Source organism: Aquarana catesbeiana, linkage group LG01, assembly GCF_042186555.1.
Source record: "Aquarana catesbeiana isolate 2022-GZ linkage group LG01, ASM4218655v1, whole genome shotgun sequence".
NCBI classification, from domain to species: Eukaryota; Metazoa; Chordata; class Amphibia; order Anura; family Ranidae; genus Aquarana; species Aquarana catesbeiana.
The window spans coordinates 108,331,422-108,353,328 of record NC_133324.1 but is presented as its reverse complement, the minus strand read 5'-3'; the positions used below and the strand labels follow the sequence as shown (position 1 = coordinate 108,353,328).

Below are 21,907 nucleotides of genomic sequence, written 5' to 3'. Positions count from 1 at the left end.
CCGGTCTCATAGCTAATTCCTTAGTCAAGACCATTAAATCATAATTCCTAAGGAAAATAGGTCTATAAGACTCACAGAATTTGGGGTCTTTCCCTGGCTTAGGCAATAGTATAATGTGTGCTTGGTACATTGGAGGGCGGGGGGGGGGGGGGGGGGGGTGTAAGGACTGTGACTCATAACTCTCAGTAAATACCTTGCAGTGCCTTGGGGCTAGGTCTTTTACATGTAGTTTATACCATTCCCCCGATAACCCATCAGGCCTGGGAATTTTGTTGGGGGAAAATTAGTTAATAGCCCCCTCTATTTCAGAGATGGAAATCTATTGATCTAGGGACTCGGCATCCTCCTAAGGATGATAGAAAGAGACTTTGCAGAGTGTCCAAAGCAATATGATTAAGGGATGCATAGATCAAGAAATTAGAGGCTATTCAGACATAGGGGCACCTGGTTCTCCATGGGCTCTATGAGAAGAAGAGAAGCTCAAGGCAGGGCCGGGGGGCCAACACACACATACTGCACAATTTCTCTCTGCAGAGAGAGTTGAATAGACAGTATCCGCCTCAGTCTCCTCTTCCAATCAGCTGCAGGTGGGCTGGACCCAGATTTTACCATTCCCCTGCGGAGTATGGCCAGCAAGGAAAGTTTCCTGCAGGGTCCCTGTGGCAGCCATAGAAAATGATGAGGCAAGGGCCCTGTATGCCTCGGTCTTGATGCTGCCTGTCCCCCTGTCAGTAGTGCTGGTCAGAATACCTGAACAATGCCTGCATTTGCTTGGATGCAGCTGTGGTTCAGCCAACAGCTTTCCACCCAGCTCCTTCAATTTTCAGTTTGAAGGACGCTGGGAGCAAGAATACCAACAGGTCCACCCACGGCTCGCAATTCGTTCCATTAATGGCCAGGTTTAGCCAGTGAAAATTGAGGTCAGTGTGTTCTCTGATTATTACACTACCCTGTCTCTGAGCCTCACACATGCACAACCTATACCGAGTATGGATATCATTTACATCTGCCTGAATGTTCCATCAAATGCAGATTCACTGTGCAAATGAATTTACTATTACAAGCAATATTATCCACAAATGATATACTTCCCTAGCAAATCCAACAGTGTTCTATAGGGATCCACTGCTGCTCACTCGTTTCTGTGCCACAATCTTCTTTTTTCGCCACCATCAGGTACCAGTTGTCTCTTCCATATTTTTGCTGCCAGCCTTTGTGTAAGGGCACAAAAAACACAAGACAGATACAGCTGGCCCCCTGATGATGCACCGTGGTACATGAGCTTTAAGGGAACCTTGAGACCTCCTGGGATGTGTGAAGTGAGGCTGCAGGCAACTGAATACATAATTCTCAGCTAGGTAAGAATAGAGGAAGTGCTGGGATGTGTTTACCAAAAGGTATTAGAATTTTTTTTTTTTTAAAGTCCAGTTGTGTAAGAGGAGGTGGGTAGGAGTGATATGATGGAAAATAGGTGGGGAGGATGAAGGTCCACTTCAATATTCCACATTTGTTTCACTAAAATTGTTGTCTTCTTGGTACCCAGAGGAAAACTTTTCTAGATATGGCGCACATACAGAAAACAGTTATCACCACCCGGTCCCATCACCACAAGTAAAAAATGTTTTATGTTTGTGTAACAGATAAAGTTGTTCTATTATCAGTGTTCACTGTAAAAATGTGAACTAATAAAATACTGAGTGTATATTTCAAACACAAGTATATACAAAAAGTTTTGAACATGGTAATAGCAAAATAAAGGTGGTCGATGTGAATCTCTACAAAAACTTTATTAACAATGAACACTCTCACATGAGCAGCATCACAGTGAAGGTTTTTTTTTTTATCAATAAAACAACATGATTTTATTAATTGTGCTGAAAATGTCGGCTAAAGCAGTCTAAGTTTCTGTGTAACATAGCATTTACTAAGAAATCAAAAATATGCACATGCAAGCATATTGGTAAATGTAAAGGACACCTGTAAGAGGAGAAATATGGAGGCTATCTTTGCTGACCTTTTTCTGAAAATGGGGGTCTTTGGTGGCTGGGTTGGGTTTGGGGTGGGTTTGGCTACGGGGGTGGCTTTGTAGAATCAGGACAACGGGGACGTTGGGGTTGATTTACTAAAGGCAAATATACTGTGCACTGCAAGTGCACTTGCTCCAGAGCTTAGTAAATGAGGTAAAACTTCACTTTGCAAAGAATACCCAATCACATGCAAGGAAAGTAAAAAACAGCATTTTTGCTTGTAGATGATTGAATGATAGAAATCAGCGGAGCTTCCCCTCATTTCAGAGCTTCCCCTCAAATCTAGAACAAATGCACTTGCAGTGCACAGTATATTTTCCTTTAGTAAATCAACCTGATTATACTAACTATAGGTGCTGATTTTGCTGTTCTTTGTGTTAGCTACATTTAGGCTTTAAAAAGACCCTGTTGTCAGACCAATAATCTTCTCATGAAAATATATATGCTTTTAATGTATTTTGTGTAGCTATCCAAAGGGCTGGAGGCGTCTGCTGGATTTAGAATGTGATGTCAGCAGCTACAGCAGACTCAGAGCTGTCATTCAAGTGACACCTTATATCAGTGATGGCAAACCTTGGTACCCCAGATGTTTTGGAACTACATTTCCCATGATGCTCATGCACTCTGCAGTGTAGTTGAGGTTCGCCATCACTGCCTTATACTATTCCTCCTCACCTCTCGCTAGCAGCTACAAAAAAGTTTACATAAGAAGGTGAGAGGAAGGGCATAGGAGCTGGGCCACCACAGACAGTAATTAGACACTCCCAGAAGAGGAAAAAGGTATGATGTGGCAAAAGGCTTTGGTTGTGCTAGGTAATTGATTGGAGTGGTTGAATTCTCCAACAGGTTTAAAGCCACCATGCAAGTGAATAAAAAATAGGAAAGGAAACATGCTACAAGAAAACATTTAAAATACTTGACAGAGTCTCTTTGATGAATCCAGAAAAAGAAAAAAAAAAGATTCTTCCATAAAGACCTAATTTGATTGATAAAGCATTTGAAAAAATGATAGTATAATGATTATATGAATGTAAAGCAAGTTTGGTACTATTTGTTGATCACTCTATGTATCCAGTCGATGTATTCCTGGGTTAGGCGAGTAAAGACGGAGGCCTCATTAGGTTGTCCACATTGTCTTGGCCCAAATGATGTCACTCCTGAGAAAACTCCATTGCAGATTAAGGGACCACCTGAATCCCCCTGAAAAAAGGAATTTTTTTTTTAAACAGATTGTTATTTCATTTATCTGCAGATTACTATGATTTTGTAGACATTTCTTTACTGAATACATGCAGTACATTTTTTTACTTGTATTACAGGTATAGCAGTAACAATTTATACAGCACCTTACATACTACACTTTTCCATCTGTCCAAGGCAGTTACAATTTAAGGTCCCTATCTGATATGCATACATACTGTACATACACAAACATAATAGAACCAATTTAGACAGAAGCCAATTAACCTACACTACCAGCATGTGGAGTGTTGGAAAAAACCCACACAAGCATGGAAAGACATGCAAACTCCATGCAGATAGTGTCCTGGTTGTGATTCAAACTGAGGACCCCATTGCTGTAATGCAGAAGTGCCAAACGCTAAGTAACTGTGCTGTATCATTTTTAATGTACAATATGAGCTCATTTTTCAGGAGAAAATACACTCGTTCTCTATTACCACTTCCCATCCCGCCCATTATCATATGACGTCTGCAGGAGGGATCTCCCATCCTGGGTGGGGGTCATATGACGTCCTCGGCTTCCCGGCCGTCTGTGGGGCGCGCGCACCGTGTCACTTAGGAGGCAATGCGCATGCCCGGCGGCCGCGATGTCTGCGGGGCATCCACGTTTGCCCGTTAACAGAGCAGGACTGTGGATCTGTGTGTGTAACACAGATCCACGTCCTGTCAGGTGAGAGGAGACCAGTACAGAGGAACACCGATAGGTCTCCTCCCCTTGTGAGTCTCCTCCCCCTACAGTTAGAATCACTCCCTAGGTAACACAATTAACCTCTTGATCGCCCCCTAGTGTTAACCCCTTCCCCGCCAGTGACATTTATACAGTAATCAGTGCATTTGTATAGCGCTGATCGCTGTATAAATGTGAATGGTGTCCAAAGTGTCCGATATGTCCGCCGCAATGTTGCAGTCACGATAAAAATCGCAGATCGCCGCCATTACTAGTAAAAAAAAAAAATTAATAATAAAAATGCCATAAAACTATCCCCTATTTTGTAGACACTATAACTTTTGCGCAAACAATCAATATACGCTTGTTGCGATTTTTTTATCAAAAATATGTAGAAGAATACATATCGGCCTAAATTGAGGAAAATTTTTTTTTTTTAAATGGGATATTTATTATAGCAAAAATTAAAAAATATTGTGTTTTTTTTTCAAGCTTGTTGCTCTTCTTTTATTTATAGCGCAAAAAATAAAAACTGCAGAGATGATCAAATACCACCAAAAGAAAGCTCTATTTGTGGATAAAGAATGATAAAAATTTCATTTGGGTACGGTGTTGCATGACCGCGCAATTGTCATTCAAATTGCAACAGTGCTAAAAAATGAAAATTGGCTTGGGCAGGAAGGGGGTGAAAATGCCCTGTATGGAAGTGGTTAAACAGTAACAGTTTATGGATAGGTACTATAGATAATAGATGCATCACTAACAGATGTGCCCGCTTACAGTGTTGTAGAAACTGTATAGAACTACATACACTATACATCATTGTCTTCTGGCAGCAGGACAGGGACCTTCTTTCCTGTTCCCAGAAAAAAAATGGAGTCTGTGGAAAACCAGCATAAAACGTTGCCTCAGGCCATAAAGAGCGTTCATTGCTGCTCTCTCTCCTTGATCAGGGTGACTGATCCTGTATCCGCCTCCTTCTCTAGTTCTCTGCAGGCGGCCTGTAATGGGTAGGACATGCTTGTCCCTCCTACAGCTCTTCAGCATCCAGCATGTATGTGGTCAGAGCCAGTGACTCATGGACAAACCATCTATGTCCAGGCTTATTCAGAGGCCCCAGCTGCATGTAACCACTTGTGTATCAGTGTATTGTTGGCATCGCACCTGCCTCCTTCCGAGGGCGAGTACAGTACAAGCATATGCAAATTTCTTTGAGCTGCAGCTGCAATTGACAGGTGAGGAGCTCTTCCCAAACGCAATCTCCAGTGTGTGCAGAGAGTGCGCAGTGGGCCCCCCCTTCCTTGGGGCCTGTGAGAACTTTGCAAGAAGGAGGTCCAGCCCATACATTGATTGCATACAGGAAATGGCTGTAGAAGATATCAACACCATATCAAAATATCAATACCAGGAGTCTTTGTGTGTTTTTTTTTTCATCTGGAGGAGGGGAGGAGGAGCTTTCTCAGCTAAGCACACCCTCCTGTATGCGTGCCTGAACTAAGGGCAGATGGATTCCAGCAAGTAAATTCTACGTAAATCATCTGCCATTACTCAAGATGGCCGTGGCTAGATATGCTAGGGGGTGTTTTTCAAAGTGATTTCTCAACAGAATAAGGCATGGAGACATGGATGAGTTTGCTTTGAATTAAAATTAATTGAATTGCATTTTCAGTTTGTTGGGCTCAGATACAGTTTAGAACTGCTTTAATGATACACAGTGCTTTAGCAAACTGTATGGTATTCAGTTTGGGTTTATGTTTACTTTTTGATGTTTAGCTAAATCCATAGGTTTGTAATAGCTTATGAGAGATACAAGATGTATCCTTTAAATCAGTGATCTCCAAACTGTGGCTAAGATGCGGCCAAGATGCAGCCCTTTGCTTGCCTTTATCCATCCCTTAGGAAACTTTTCCTCCAACTAACACCAATGATGGGCACCATTCCTCCTAATGACACCATCATTGGGGCATTGTTCCTCCCACTCATACCAACAGTGAGGCACTATTTCTCCCGCTAAAACCAATAATGGTGCATTTTCTTCTCCCACTGGCCACAACTCGGGCCCCCCTAAAGCCTGAAGGACAGTAAACTGGCCCTTTGTTTAGAAAGTTCGGAGGCCCCTGCTTTAAATTGTCCAGATTTGGCAGATGGGAACAGTGCTGGGACAAGGTCATCCCACGCCCAGGGCAAAGATGCCAAACTGCACCCCCCCTTCCCTTAGGTTAGGATCAGGACACCTTCATCCTTGCAATAAACCATTGCGCCCAGGGCAGCCGCTTCTTCTGCCCACCCCTTGTCCAGGCTCTGGGTGTGAATAACAAAGGGCTACAGTTTGGTAATAGTGCACATTCATTCATTCTGTAAAGCACACATTACTGGCTGAGAAATAGACAGTATACTTACACTGCAGGTATCCTGTCCTCGAGGTCCCACCTTAGTACACATCATATTTTCTGTTATTTCATATTCTTTACTTATATAGTGTTCAGCGCACGTTCCTCTGTTTAGGACAGTGATATTAACTTGCAGCAGATATTCTGAATCATCGTCTATCTCTGTCTTTCCCCATCCTGCTGCTTCACATACAGTCCCCTCCTTTAGGTCATCAAATGTTTCTGGCAGAGGTAGAAGTTGAACAGCTTTTCCCAGCTTAGCTGCAGAAGATAACTGTAATATACCAAATGAGAGAGAGTTTAACCAATAAAATGAAGAGAAAAGATTTGGGTAGTTAAGAAAATACGACTGCAAGGACATTAATATGGTATAAGTTACATTTATTTTTTTATTTGATCATTTAATTCAGTTATGAATTAATTCTAAATTAGTAGCCTCCCTGACGGTTTTCCTGAGTGTGGCTCGGGGTTAAATTTCAGCACCATTAGCGGTAACCCCGAGCCACACTCGGGATTACATCTCAGGATCCTGGAGCGGTGTACTTACCTTGTCCCCGGGATCTTGCGATGTCCCCCCGCGCTGTCTGCGGGCTGTGTCCTCTGCCCGATACCTCTGTGTGCAGGCTCTGTTCCCTGCGAGCGTCGCAACGCACGGGGCGGAGCCTGGCGGCCAATTAAAAAAATATAAAAATCATAACACATAAAGTACTGTAATCTTACAGATTACAGTACTGTATGAAATCATTTCACATCCCTTTTGTCCCCAGTGCTTTGTCCTATGCCCTGCATGTAGTTTTATATTATATATACTGTTCTTTCTGCCTGGAAACTTGAGATTGTCCATAGCAACCAAAAAGTGTCCCTTTACATCAAAAGTGGCTTTAGACCAGCTAGAAAACAGCGATAGTAAATTAGAACACTTGCAGAATTGAGCGATAGTGAATCGTGGGGAAATTTATTTTATTATTATTATATTATTATTTTTTTTAAATTACTTATATTTATTATATTATAATTTATAATTTTGTGTTTCAAACTTCATCATACCCGGGATATCTACTAGACTCTTGGTGGACAGATCTAAGTGTGTTATTGCTAAGAATAACAGGCCTACAATATAAAACTCCAAATTGCTATGCAAAATAATTGTACTGCTTTGGGATGCAAAAATCTGAAATAATCATACCGCCAGGGAGGTTAAAGTGGTTGTAAACCCTTACTTATGCTCAGTGAAGTGACTAGCCTCAGGTGATATACAGAGATGAAACACATCCTTCTACATACTGTAATTGTACTCCAGATCTGTTCAAAGTATACAGAACAAAGGCTATTTCTCAGATCCAGAAGGCAAGGGGCAGGAATGTGACCTCACGCACTGCACAGCTAGAGAACAGAGCTTCAGTGTAATCTGAGACCTGAGTGGAGGGAATGGACACACCCCTTTCTACACAGTCATGCAGATAGTGGAGGGAAGAGGCAGCAGAAAGAAATGACGCTGACTGCTTTGGATTGAGGCATATGAGGGATATGGCTTGTTAATTTTTTATGTTCCAGGTTTACAAAATCTTTAAGGGCCGTGTTCTGCCAAAATTCTCCAACCCGTCAAAAACGCAAACCACGTCATTTCCGGTTTATTTAAACCATCAGTAATTGGAGATTTTGATGAATCGCTATAAGGATACAACGCCGGCAACCGAATACAGTCCGGTACAGGAAGATTTAGCTGTTTTGACAGCACAGTGGCTAACGAGGACAAAGTTGTCGCTGCCTTGGAGGAGGCCATTTTGTTGGCTAGTATCGGAACGGAGTAACAATCTCCGCTCATAATATCGTGCACCGGACTGTATTCGTTGTCAGTGTTGTGTCCAAACAGCAATTTGTTAAAATCTACAATTACTGATGGTTTAAAGAAACCGGAAATGACGTGGTTGGAGTTTTGATTGGGTTGGAGAATTTGACAGAACACCGGTTCACACCATGCCAGGGGTGACAATAGACAGTTAACCTCACCCCAAAAGCAGGTTGCAAACACCTGCTTGCACTGGATTGCATGGTACTTTTGTATTATACCATCCAGTTACAGTGCATTTTACAGAATAAGTAGTGCATTGACTACTTTAGTGCATTGTGATTTTAACCCATTCAAAATGAATGGGCTGAAATCACAGAATCGCATGTGAATGTATGATTCATGTGTGGCCATGGTGTGAACCGGCCCTTAATATGTCAATACTGCTACTGTAATTATTTGAAATCTAAAATTTACGGAGCTTGAAAAAAGATTATTATTATTCTGCTTTCTTTTCTAAAATCCTCTTGTTTTGGTTTACAGGAAGGGAAGATAAAACCTCTACTCCCTTGAAAACTATTGACAACTGTGGGTATAATAAGTCATTTCATTAATGGCTCCCTCCTGTTACCAACAGTACTTAGTTCTTTTTGAACATGTTCTGGTGTCAGCTATCCTTTGTCGTATGTCTTAAAACTAGTTTTTTACCCATTTACAAAACATCCATCCCTATTCCTGTAGTGATAGCTGGCCATACATGGCATATGTCAGCAATATGTGGGGTAGTAGTGGGGCTCAGTAACCACAATGATTGCTAAGAATTGTATGAATTTCTATGAATGATTGCTTGCCCACTTGCTCAGTAACCTGTTTTAGTGCTCTTACCCACACACTTTCTCTGGTCCGCTAGAACTGAGATTTGAGCAAATAAGTACTTTATGTATTTGTAAGACTTCATCTAGCTCTAAAGTTTTTCATATGTTTCAATTTCATGCAACTGAAATTTGGTATCATGGGCTAACTGCCAGTTATCCATGGTAGATATATTGATACTTGATTCTTTGGTGTGGAAAAGAGCACTGGGGTGAAGTTAAAGTACAACTGAAGGCAAAACTTTTTTTTTTCATTTTGGATAGAGTAAGGGAGGGTTATAACCCTGGTCAGATTTATTTTGCCATCTGTGTCCCATGGGGGGGGGGGGGGGGGGATTTCCCTTTACTGCCTGTCCCATAGCCAAACAGGAAGTGAGAGGAAATCCCCATAAACTAAGGGAATTCCTTGGGGTCTCCCAGGTCACCAGAACTTTTGTACCCATTGGTAGATTTCCTCTCTATAACTTTTCTGGGGACAATCCAAAATTTTGGATTTTCTTTTACTTTCACTTTCAATGATAATGTTTAACAGGACAAATAGAGAGGGTGAATCTCCTTAAAGCGGAGGTTCACATAAAATTTGAACCTCCGCTTTTCAGAACCCTCCCCCCTCCGGTGTCACATTTGGCACCTTTCAGGGGGGAGGGGGGTGCAGATAGCTGTCTAAGACAGGTATTTACACCCACTTCCGGCATAGACTCCCACGGGAGTCTATGCCTCTTCCCGTCCCCACCGCACTGTCTGCTGGGACACACACAGGTCCCAGAGACAGCGGGGACCAGTTAGGAAGCATAGCGCGACTCGCGCATACGCAGTAGGGAACCGGGAAGTGAAGCCGCAGCGGTTCACTTCCTGATTCCCTTACAGAGAATGGTGGCAGCAGCACCCGAGGACCGAGGGACGTTTCGGTCTCGGGTGCCGACATCGCTGGACCCTGGGACAGGTGAGTGTCCTTATTTTAAAAGTCAGCAGCTGCAGTATTTGTAGCTGCTGACTTTTACATTTTTTTTTTCGTGGGACTCCCTCTCTAGCCTCCCTGGCGGTATTCCCGAGTGTGGCTCGGGGTTAAAATTCAGGACCATTAGCGGTAACCCCGAGCCACACTCAGGTTTACATCGCAGGATCCTGGTGCCTCCTTACTTACCTTGTCCCCGGGATCCTGCGATGTCACCCGCAGTGTCCGAGGGCTCCGTCCTCCTCCGAAGCCTCTTCTTGCCAGGCTCCGTTCCCTGCGAGCGTCGCGACGCATGGGGGCGGAGCCTGGCGGCAAATTAAAAAAAAAGTAAAAATCATAACACATACAGTACTGTAGTCTTACAGATTACAGTACTGTATGAAATGATTTCACATCCCCTTTGTCCCCAGTGCTTTGGCCCATGCCCTGCATGCAGTTTTACATGATATACACTGTTCTTTCTGCCTGGAAACTGGAGATTGTCCATAGCAACCAAAAAGTGTCCCTTTACGTCAAAAGTGGCTTTAGACCAGCTAGAAAACAGCGATAGTAAATTAGAACACTTGCAGAATTGAGCGATAGTGAATTGTGGGGAAATTTATTTTATTACAATTTTTAAAAAAATTTTTTAATTATTTATTTTTATTTATTATATTATAATTTATGTTTTTGTGTTTCAAACTTTATCATACCCGGGATATCTACTAGACTCTTGTTTGGACAGATTTAAGTGTGTTATTGTTAAGATTTACAGACCTACAATATAAAACGCCAAATTTCCATGCAAAATAATTGTACCGCTTTCAGCACCTAAAATCCGAAATAATCATACCGCCAGGGAGGTTAACAGGATCACAGACAGCAATAAAACCTGACAAGCGTTCTAATCCCTCTCCACTCTATGCAAAACTAAAAAAAAGTTTTGCCTTCAGTTTATTCTACAGTACTGCTTTTATTCTGCCACATCTAAATTATTCATTTGATTGACAGTTCTTTAAAATATTAAAAAATATTTAGGGGAATTTGAACTTGGAAAAAGTTGTCCTAAAACTCTGTTCAATATTGTATTGCAATGCAATAAAATGATTGTAATTCCTAAATTCAAGAATATATTGAAAAAGAGATTTGAGACATATACTGCAAAGCGTGGTACCACATCCAATAATAATTGAGCAAAAACAGAAAAAAAAAAGAAAATGGACTTTAAAGGTTGCTACTATAATCCCAATTAGGAAAGAGAAATGTTCTCATATTATAGTAAAAATATTACATTTATTGAATAAACATTAACCGCTTGCCGACCAGCCGCCGTCATTATACAGCGGCAGGTCGGCACGATCCCGCGAATCGCCGTAGCTGTACGTCGGCTCATGGGATCGGGATAGCAGGCGCGCACACACATGCCCACTGCACTGGGGGGTGCTGATGCTCGTGGCCGATGGTCGCAGAACAGGAACGTGTGTGTGTAAACACACAAATCCCTGTTCTGTTCTGTGAGGAATGACAGATTGTGAGTTGCTAATATGTAGGAACCACGATCTGTCATCCCCTCTAGTCAGTCCCCTCCCCCTACCGTTAGAAACACACACAGGCAACACAATTAACCCCTTGATCGCCCCCTAGTGTTAACCCCTTCCCTGTCAGTGACATTTTTACAGTAATCAGTGCATTTTTATAGCACTGATCGCTGTAAAAATGCCAAAGGTCCCAAAAATGTGTCAAACGTGTCCGAGGTGTCCGCCATAATGTCACAGTCCTGATAAAAATCGCAGATCACGCTATTACTAGTAAAGAAAAAAAATAATAATACAAATGCTATAAATCTATCCCCTATTTTGTAGACGCTATAACTTTTGCGCAAACCAATCAACATATGCTTATTGCGATTTTTTTAACCAAAAATATGTAGAAGAATACATATCGGCCTAAACTGAGAAAAATCTAGCTTTTAAAAAAAATAAAAATTGGGATATTTATTATCACAAAAAGTACAAAATGTGTTTTTTTTTTCAAAATTGTCACTCTTTTTTTGTTTATAGCGCAAAAAATAAAAACTGCAGTGGTGATCAAACACCACCTAAAGAAATCTCTATTTGTGGGAAAAAAAGGACATCGATTTTGTTTGGGTGAAGCGTCGCACGACCGCGCAATTTTCAGTTAAAGCGACGCAATGCCGAATCGCAAAAAATGGCCTGGTCAGTGAGCAGCCAAATCTTCCGGGGCTGAAGTGGTTAAAAAACACATGATAAGAAAAATACATGAACATGTCTTAAAGATACACTGTCCCATACATGAGGACAGATCAAGATGTTAAACAAGGAAAACCACATAGATGGCCTAAGGGATAGTAACAAAGTAGTCCAAGAAGATCCTTTCTGGCTGGAGGCCAGGCACACGGAATCACAGTGTCAGTGCCAATAGATCGCTATGAATTTCCCTGATAGCTTATTCAGGGGATCCTATTGGTATATAACTAGAAAGGGCATCAACAAAGCACAGGAAACTCAGTCCATAAAGCAGTGTACCATCATCGTGGGAAGGAACAGCGCAGAAGAAAAGAAGAGAAGAATAGAATGGACGGAGCCAGAAGCCGGATCCAGAAAATGTAAAGATAGCCTATTATGAGGAGCCTGAATCCAAATAGATGGCAGCTCATAAAAATAAACGTAATAAGCAGGGCTATTTTTCAGGGGGAACTTGGTGGAACTCAGTTCCACCACCTCTTCTCAGACCCTTTGGTGCCTGCTCACCACAATCACTTGTACACACAGAAGTCTGGTTTCTGTGTTTACAAGTGACAGCTCTGCACTCTGTGTGTGTAACCCCCCTGAACTCTGCACTCTGTGTGTAACCCCCCTGAACTCTGCACTCTGTGTGTAACCCCCCTGAACTCTGCACTCTGTATGTAATGCAATCTTGGTATTTAATGCCCCTTTAAGACCCTCCTAATGTTCGTGAAATTTGAAGGACCGCATCCACTATTTGATGGTGTGGGTGGAGGGTTTTGGGGGGCCGTGGTTGAGTTCCAGCACCTATTGTTTGAGAAAAAAAGCCCTGGTAATAAGTATCACCAATAGGCGAGTATAGATGGTAGTCAAAGAACATTGCTGGACCCTGAGGCCATAATATTTGCAATAATATTTTAATGAATAAAGTATGTATCCAATATTCTTACCTTATATAGTTTAAGATCATTAAAATAATGGGTGTTGTTATAGAGAGGGTGCGTATAACTCCTGGGATAACGAAACACTTGCTGCTGTTTCTCCTTTTTGTCCTTGGCATGAGCACCGAGAATAACAGTTGTAACACTTCCAGGCCTAAAAGACAGAGATAACCAATATGGCGGTCATTATATCGTGCACATCACATTATATTATAGGTTTTCTTCCATATTTGGGTGACTTGTGCATAACCAGTACGATGTTTTGTCATGTAATTCTGCTCTACCTAATAGGAATGAGCTTTGAACCTGTGTTTTACCTGTGCCAGTCTTTTTGCTTGTTCAATTTGAGCTTTTCTTCTGCTACTATATATGACAGTTTCCAGTCAATGGTTGTTAAGGAACCAGTGCCAGTTCATTTTCTGGCTGGGAATCCATGGCCATGTAAATAAAGGCCGACCAAATACGACCACATGGGGGCTTCCACATTCCGATAAACTCCCTGCCCGTATACCCCCTAAACCATCAGGCCAGGATTTAAAAAAAATATTTTAAGCAACTCTGTCACTTTTCCAAGTTCAGAAAGTACTCTGTAGGTTACATACAACATCCTCATATACTGCCCAATCTCTATCAGGACAATTTAATGCACACAAGCTATTTACAGATAAATGATTGTGTTTTATCTCTGAATGTAACCTATTAAAGAGGAGTTCCAGCCACCTGTGGAAAAAATAAAAGCCAGCAGCTACAAAAACTGTAGCTGCTGACTTTTAAAAAACAGCCACTCACCTGTCCCACGATCCAGCGTTGTGTCCACCCCAGTCGGTCTCATCTGCAGTCTTCAGTCCCCGGCGCTGGCATCTTCATTATGGGCACCCGGCTTTCACAGCTTGCGGCTTCACGGCTGGGTGCCCACTGCGCATGCGCAAGTCACGCTGCACATTGTGAATGGTGGATGCAGTCTTCTGGGACCTGTCAGTGTCCCAGAAGACTGCAGGGGGGAGGGTGGAGGACTTGCATTTCTGAGTGCCACGGCGCTCGGAATGGAAGTGGGAAGCAGGTACCTGTCAAAATTGGGTACCTGCTCCCCCCCTACTCCTCAAAAGTGCCAATTGTGCAAGAGGAGCGGGGAACGAGTCCTTAAAGCGGAACTTCCCCTTTTGGGTGGAGCTCTGCTTTAAAGTGAACCTGGAATATAGCAGACAGAATCTAACAAAACAGATTTTTTATTTATAGCTTTGACCAGACTTTGCATATGCTTTAGATAAGAACTTTAGATTCAGACAAAAATGCATTATACATGACTATACTGTTGTGTATATTTACAGCATGGTCATGTAAAATCCCTTTTTCTGCTAGATAAAATTTCTTATCTAAAGCAAAACTCCAGCTTATAAACTATACTACCAAAAGTATGGGGACACCTGCTTTTACATGCACATGAACTTTAATGACATCCCAGTCTTAGTCCGTAGGGTCCAATATTGAGTTGGCCCACCCTTTGCAGCTATAACAGCTTCAACTCTTCTGGGAAGACTGTCCACAAGGTTTAGCAGTGTGTCTAAGGGATTGTTTGACCATTCTTCCAAACGCGCATTTGTGAGGTCAGGCACTGATGTTGGATGAGAAGGCCTGGCTCGCAGTCTCAGCTTTAATTCATCCCAAAGGTGCTCTATCGGGTTGAGGTCAGGCCAGTCAAGCTCCTCCACCCCAAACTTGTTCATCCACAATATATTGCCAAAAGTATTGAGCCACCCCCTCAAATCATTTGGTGGAGGGGGGATTATAGTGTGGGGTTGTTTTTCAGGGGTTGGGCTTGGCCTCTTAGTTCCAGTGAAGGGAACTCTTAAGGCGTCAGCATATCAAGACATTTTGAACAATTTCATGCTCCCAACTTTGTGGGAACAGTTTGAGGATGGCCCCTTCCTGTTCCAACATGACTGCGCACCAGTACACAAAGCAAGGTCCATAAAGACATGAAAGACAACCAGTGTCATTCAACCTGGAAGACTGATGATGTCCTGTGAGTGCAGGGTATCATGGACCTGCCTCCTACAGATACGACGCATCACCATGGGGAACAGTGTTGCAAAGAGCTGCGCTAACTCCTCTGCACTGCCAGAGATGATCCAAAGCAGAAGAGGAGTCTGTGAGTTACCTAACTAGCCTTAGGTCATTTGTAAAAGGCTGGTATAAAAAAAAACATATATAAAATGTAGCCGGTGTTCTATCAAAAAGTGCCCGGGATGAACGGCACATGCGCCGTACGGAACAGCACAACAGCTGAGTTTACACTCAGCTGTTGTGTCGGCGAGACGGCACCTGGGCACAATAGCGATGGAAGAAATGTTTCTGTCAGATTGTGCCTCGTGCTGGTAAGGCGTGTTCATGACGTCGAGGGGCGGATTAGTACATGATGGGGGTGGATTATTCAATGATGGGCAGTGCTGCAAAACACACATTTTTCTGTTATTCTTCCTGGACGCTTGCAGGGCGTGTTTAGTCAACTGAGGGGCGGGTTTTTCTGTCTGTAAAATATGTGTTCTGCAGCACTGGCCTTCATTTAAAAATATGCCCCCATCTTGTCTAATCTAATCTGCCCCTCAACAACACAAACACGCCTCACCAGGGCGAGGCACAATCTGACAGAAAAATCTCTTCCGTCTGCTATTGTGCGCATGCGCCGGTTCGCCGTCACAACAGCTGATCGTAAAATCAGCTGTTGTGCTGTTCCGTACGGCGCATGCGCAGTACAACCCGGGCACTTCTCAATAGCGGGTACTATCCGACAGAACACCGGGAGGTCTCTGAGGAGTGTAACCATGGAGGGGCAACATGGAGCCTGGGGCTTTCATGCTTTGAGTGTTCATATCAGGATAGGGAGTAGTAATACTTCTGGAGGGATAAGTGTATAAGTTCTGCTTGTTGCTTGCCAGGAAAGTTTGGGCTGCAAGGTTAAAGGGAAAACAAAGTTAACCTACACACACACACACATACAATTTTTCTACAAGCATGGCTGGAAAAAAATCCATTCCATTAATTTTGTAAAATTTTAGGATGTGCTGAATACTATGCTATGCATGTACTTACCTGTTACAGTGACCAGCAGTCAGCACCCACCTGGGGTGTATTAAACTTCCTCCACATATCATTTCTTCATACTTTGTCTCAAACTTTATCAGAGCCATGTACGGTCTGGAATGTGGTTTAGCTATATCTCCATTTATGATTTTTATCCTGGCGCCTGTGTGAATGAACATAGAAGTCTCATATCAAAAAACACCAAACCATGAAACACATTAAATATTTACCATAATATTAGAATGCAAAGCCATATATGGGGAGTTCAAATCCAAGTGAACAAAGCATGGGGTTCTACAATGTTTCCTTTTCTAAATGCAATTATAGAAGAAAACTCCTGAAAGCAACCAACTTCTCTCCTCAATCTCAAATGAGAAAAAGCCTATAATGTAGAAACGGTACAGATTTTCTAAGCTCCTTTCAAAAACTTTCTAAACGGAAGATGGTGGTCATAAAACCTTCCTGCATTATCCATTTACATCATAAATTTACTAAAAATGAGCAATAGAAGCTGTGCCCAAACACGTGCAGGTTGAGGGAAAAGGTCTAGTTACCAGTGTTGGCTGTAGGATCCCTACAGCTGATCCTTTCTGGGTGGAGGCAACTACGTTGATAGAGGCTTTTCTCCAAACACGAGAACAGTGAGTAGAAGAATAGTGACAACATCAAATCAACAACAGCAACCCACGGGTTGCTGTTGTGTTCTCCCGCTGGGGGGGGGGGGGGAGGGGGGGGGATTTTGTGCATGGGGAGCTGTCCCTGCTGGGAGAACACAGTGATTACTGCTAGAGGCTATAATCACATGCTGAAATCCGACATGCTCAAGTCAATTGAGATAGATAGTATGAATCTTGACTGGTCTCTGCTGAACTGAACCAGCTGAGATTCAAACCATCTATGGCCAGCTTTAGTAAATTTGACTTCTACAGCCTTCCTTCCCCCATTCAGTGTATCCCAACAAATGCAAAAAATAGACATTATACATTCTACATATACCCCATGCTGAGCCTCAAAGCAACCCACCCCCCAAAAAAAATATCAATTCTCTATCTTAAAAAAAAAGATTTACTAAATCAATAGGACTATATGAAATGTGAAAACCGCACTGAACTTTTTTTGGACGGCATGCTTCCCGCGACGTGGATTGCCGCTATTAAGGCACGTTTTATCGCGTAACAATCGCGGCAGACCCACACCGCGATTTGAGGTGTCATTCAAATGAATGGCATCTCAAATACGAGTTCCAAGATTTGTCATTCACACGTCAGCGCTGTCAAATTGTTGGGAGATTCGCGGCCAATCTGCCCATAATTCAAAACGCTGTAGTGTGAATGCAGCCTAACACCGCACGTTTTTTTTTACATTTTTCATCTTTCCCTATTCTTTTTCTGGTTCCTGTCTCTTCTTATTGTTTGTTTCATTTTGCTTTTGGGCAGATCTTTGCCCAAGTGAAATAACGGTTACCTAAGTATAGATGTATTTGTTGAACAGGTGGTAAGACATACTTATAATGATTTTCAAAACATTAGAAAGGATTGTCTTTCTCAAGCTCCACTAATGTTGTGGTATATGGGATCAAGGTGATCTAGACTATGGGCTTTTTGAATGTAACCTTGCAAACTATTCAAGAAAAATCAATATTTAAAAAAAAACAAAAAAAACACTGCATGTGAGGAGCAGTATTTGTAACGCCGCATACACGCGGTTGGATTTTCCGACGGCAAATGTTCGATGGGAGCTTCTTGTCAGAAATTCCGACCGTGTGTAGGCTCCATTGGACATTTTCCGTCGGAATTTCTGACAAACAAAATTTGAGATATGGATCTCAAATTTTACGACAACAAAATCCGTTGTCGTAAATTCCGATTGTGTGTACACAATTCCACGCATGCTCGGAATCAAGCAGAAGCGCCGCACTGGCTATTGAACGTAATTTTTCTCGGCTCGTCATACGTCACCGCATTCTTGGCGATTGGAATTTCCGACAAGGTTTGTGTGACCGTGTGTATGCAAGACAAGTTTGATCCAACATGTTGTCGGAATGTGCGATCGTGTGTACGCAGCATAAGAGGGACATAGATAGTAATAAACCAATGGTCAAAGTGATGGCAAAAGATTTTTTTTTTAGTTTTATTTTTTGCCTGTAGACATATTTTTATCCCAAGCTTCTTTAAATCTGATTACTGCTGATTGGCTAATTTGTTGATACCCTTTCCTAGTTTTTAGTTTTTATTCCTGCAATACAAATCTGACCCTTCCTAACGCTAAAAAGAAAAGAAAACATTTTGTCTGAAAGTTTACTTTAATGATAAAATGTAATAATACACAATTTATTATCTGCAGTGGATGTACAAAAAAAAAAAAAAGAATGTCAAGAAAGCAATCCAATCCAAGACATTTTTTTTGTGAAGACGGAGACAACTTGACATGATCACTAATAATCAAAATGAATACATTCCCTTTAAGAGCAAGCTCAAAAAAGTGCTTGCACAAAAAAACTGCTCAGTGTGCCCAGGAAAAACCCCAAATTGGGAAACATGCAGCATTTGAGTATTGACCTTAGCGCCAAACGAGAAAGCCTAGCAACTTTTAGTAGTTCATTATATTATTAGAATATATGGACTGCGAGTAAACATATCAGAAAAATGCCTTTCTCACCCCGGGTTCCCCCTGGGATTGCTAGGCGTTTCATGAGCAGTAAGCCATGGTAAATTTATCTACTCCCTACATTAACAAACAATGGAAGGGGCATGTTTACAATGACCACTAATGTCAGGAGACATCACCATTTTTACTATCTGCATTTCTTTTCTGTTATTAGTATTAATTTTGTTTTAAGATTATTACTAAAAAGGTTGTATAGAGCAGATTATTTGCCCAGGGCGTCAAATATGCTGGGTAAGCCATATTATTTATCCTTATATATAAAACATTCTACAATTTGGTGATCATGCTAATGTACAGCGAATTGTGGGTACATTTCTTTTCACAGGGGTTCACAGAGACCTGGAAATATATTTTAATGGTCCCTCTGGGGTAACAAGGTTGAGAAAGGCTGTCAATAACAGAACTAGAAATAACCTTAACTTTCTGAGATAAGAAAAAGTGTCAACTTTTAATAAAAAAAGTATGTTGACAAAGAGCTTAATGAACACACCACAAGTTACATGGACCATGAGAAATAAAATACACAAAAAAAGTCTTACCATCAGAGCAGAGTAGGTGAAGTGCAAAGAGAGTCAAAATAAGTTGCAGTCTCATGGTTGAGAGTCAGACATCACCAGTGTGAATGGTATGGACTGGGAATGTATATATGCCCCAAGAAATCTTATCACAACAATCTTATACTACATGCTGATAAAGCTTTATCACTCCTAGAGCAAAAAAATACACTGCAGAAAAGTACTTATCTGCCATCACCATCACTAGTTCTCAAAGTTAACCTCTTTAAAAATTCCATACCAGACTTGGCTATAATTTTAAAAAGGCTACCTGTTATGACAAATATACAGTTTATTGGTTGTCATTGCTGATCTGCTTCTGAAATTTTTAATTGAATGGCTAACTCTGACTTTAAAGGCTTTCCCACTTTTGGGACCACTCATAACATGAAACACATTCTCATGGCCTCACCCTCAAACTTTCTCCACTATTAAACCTCCCAAATTACCAAATCACTGGGTCATTCTCCCTAGAGTATCATTCATTTATAGATGCACAGATCGACTACAAGACCCATTTGCCACCATGGCAGATTTTGATGGAGCACATTCAATTCAACATTGCTGCACTTGTAGTTCATTAATTACTTCCTCCAGCCCCAAAAACAGAAGGTCTGTACCTCTGTATGGACCTGGGGCTGGGATATAAACAATAGAGGAGGAGCCTGTGCATTGTATCTCTTCTCTCTCCCTCTGTTCAGCTCTTCCCCTTCTTTTTTTCTGTCTCCACGTCACAGCTATTACAGATTGATCCAGACACCACCAAAATGGCTGCCCCCTGTGGTCTCCTTAATGATGACTTTCACACCCCTTTATTACTAAATGCTCAGTCAGTAATATTCTTAAAGATGTTCACTGCATGCAAACACAGATAAGAACAGGCAGACAGTACCAACTGATGCAGATGTTCCTACAGCTGCAGGCCCTTGCCAAGTTGGCTCCAGTTAGAGGAAGGGGAGGGCGATGATGAGGTCCCTGGCTGTACTTGGGTGCCAGATATAGAAGAGGAGTAAAGTGAGGAACGACACAACATCAGAAAGGCAGGATGTCATCCAGGGGCAGGTCGGGGAGGGGTGTAGGGGGCAGCTGTCATGTTTCACCAGATGAAACCCCTCCACAGGTGCAGGGCACTGTTATCTCCCTGTCTGCTCCCCAGATGTGCTGTAGACCATAGTCATTTGCAACCTTTGCCTAAAGCATATCAATATGGCAATATCATTGGTCTAGGGTACCATGTCTATGAAATGACAAATGACTTCTCACGAAGCAGCTTGTTGGGAGCAACACCTGAATGCTAGCCATCTGCAGGAATAGGCCTGCACTCCTCTTTCTCCTTCCAGCACTTCCCTTTCCTTCTCTGCCGCACTATACAAGATTACCCATCAGCAGCCTCCAGATATAGGGATGAAAGTCTTTGAAGGGGTTTTAGAGGTTTACTTATGGCTCTTCTCTCAAGAGCAATAGGGATAGAGGGTCAGCATGATGCCACACAGAGTGCTAGCAAGCATAGGCTGCAATCGTGCTCTTGTTTTGCCAACCCACTCTGCAATATTTAGCTGTAGCACCACATCTGATGGAATGTAAGAAGAAGTATGCCCCCAGCCTCCCCATGTCTGGCAGCTAACTACTAGCTTAGAAAAATTGCTAGCTTAATATCTCCTGCCTTTCCAACTTGTGGATTCAGTACCCTTTCATGAATTTGCAGCCTCTCTTGTACCGCTGTGTCAGATTCCCAGCCACCATTTCTTCACCCATAAGACCATCCCTGCCACCCACAATCATGTGGAAGGTAATGTTTCTATGTTTACCTGATAACAGACATGTAGTCCAGAAACAATGGACAAGGACGTTTTATATCATTCACAGCCCACTGGTAACTTTCCTGACAGCTGGGAAGGATGCTGAAAGGGGCACCTCATTGAAGCTAGCTTTATTGCCCTGTTCCTTTACAGATGGTGATAGTGACATTGCAGTCTCCTCCTTCATAATGCCCTCTTTGGGTGAATCGACCCCTGAACCACCAGTGCCCTGCAAACATTTGTTGCAATGACAATTTTAATTTGTCACACCCAATTTCTCTGCAACTGTCTCAACAGTGCAAATAATTTAAATGTTTTGGCCAGGTATTATCCTGTGGTCTGCATGAATATTTATTTAGGGTTATGCTGCTTTGTACAAATAACACCCCAAAACATTTTTTTTCTACAACTCTTTCATCATTGCAAAGTAGTAAAATAATTTATACAGGTAACATTCTGTGCTCTGCCCAAATATTTCTGTAGGGTTACAGTATTTTTGCACCTGTAGCAAGGTCCCGGACCACCAGAGGCCTAATGTGACCTCCAGGGTCAGGAAGAGCTGACATACTTCTGTGTAGAGTGGGTTACAAGGCATGGAGGGTGCAATGCAAGTTGAAGTGATGGACACCAGACACTTTTTGAATGCAAAGAGATTTATACTCTCTTGAACAAGAACTGTGGGAGAGAGGGTTAGGGCC

General features: G+C 42.1%; 1 protein-coding gene across 1 annotated transcript; it reads right to left on the bottom strand.

Annotated features, from left to right (window-relative positions):
* Positions 1-1,033: 1,033 nt before the first annotated feature.
* On the bottom strand, positions 1,034-19,522 carry LOC141133385 (granzyme A-like). Its single transcript, XM_073622748.1, has 5 exons — positions 19,396-19,522; positions 16,199-16,352; positions 13,118-13,262; positions 6,337-6,600; positions 1,034-3,227 (listed from the first exon to the last, which is right to left on the bottom strand). The coding sequence occupies exons 1-5, from the start codon at positions 19,448-19,450 to the stop codon at positions 3,075-3,077; spliced, it is 771 nt and encodes a 256-aa protein (XP_073478849.1). The 5' UTR covers positions 19,451-19,522; the 3' UTR covers positions 1,034-3,074.
* Between the last annotated feature and the right edge of the window lie 2,385 nt (positions 19,523-21,907).

Coding starts and splice junctions, on each gene's coding strand:
- LOC141133385 (XM_073622748.1), bottom strand. CDS start 19,450: ATGAGACTGCAACTTATTTTGACTCTCTTTGCACTTCACCTACTCTGC. Junction 16,353..19,395: donor TCACCTACTCTGCTCTGATG/GTAAGACTTTTT, acceptor TCATTCACACAG/GCGCCAGGATAAAAATCATA. Junction 3,228..6,336: donor GAGGACAGGATACCTGCAGT/GTAAGTATACTG, acceptor TCCTTTTTTCAG/GGGGATTCAGGTGGTCCCTT.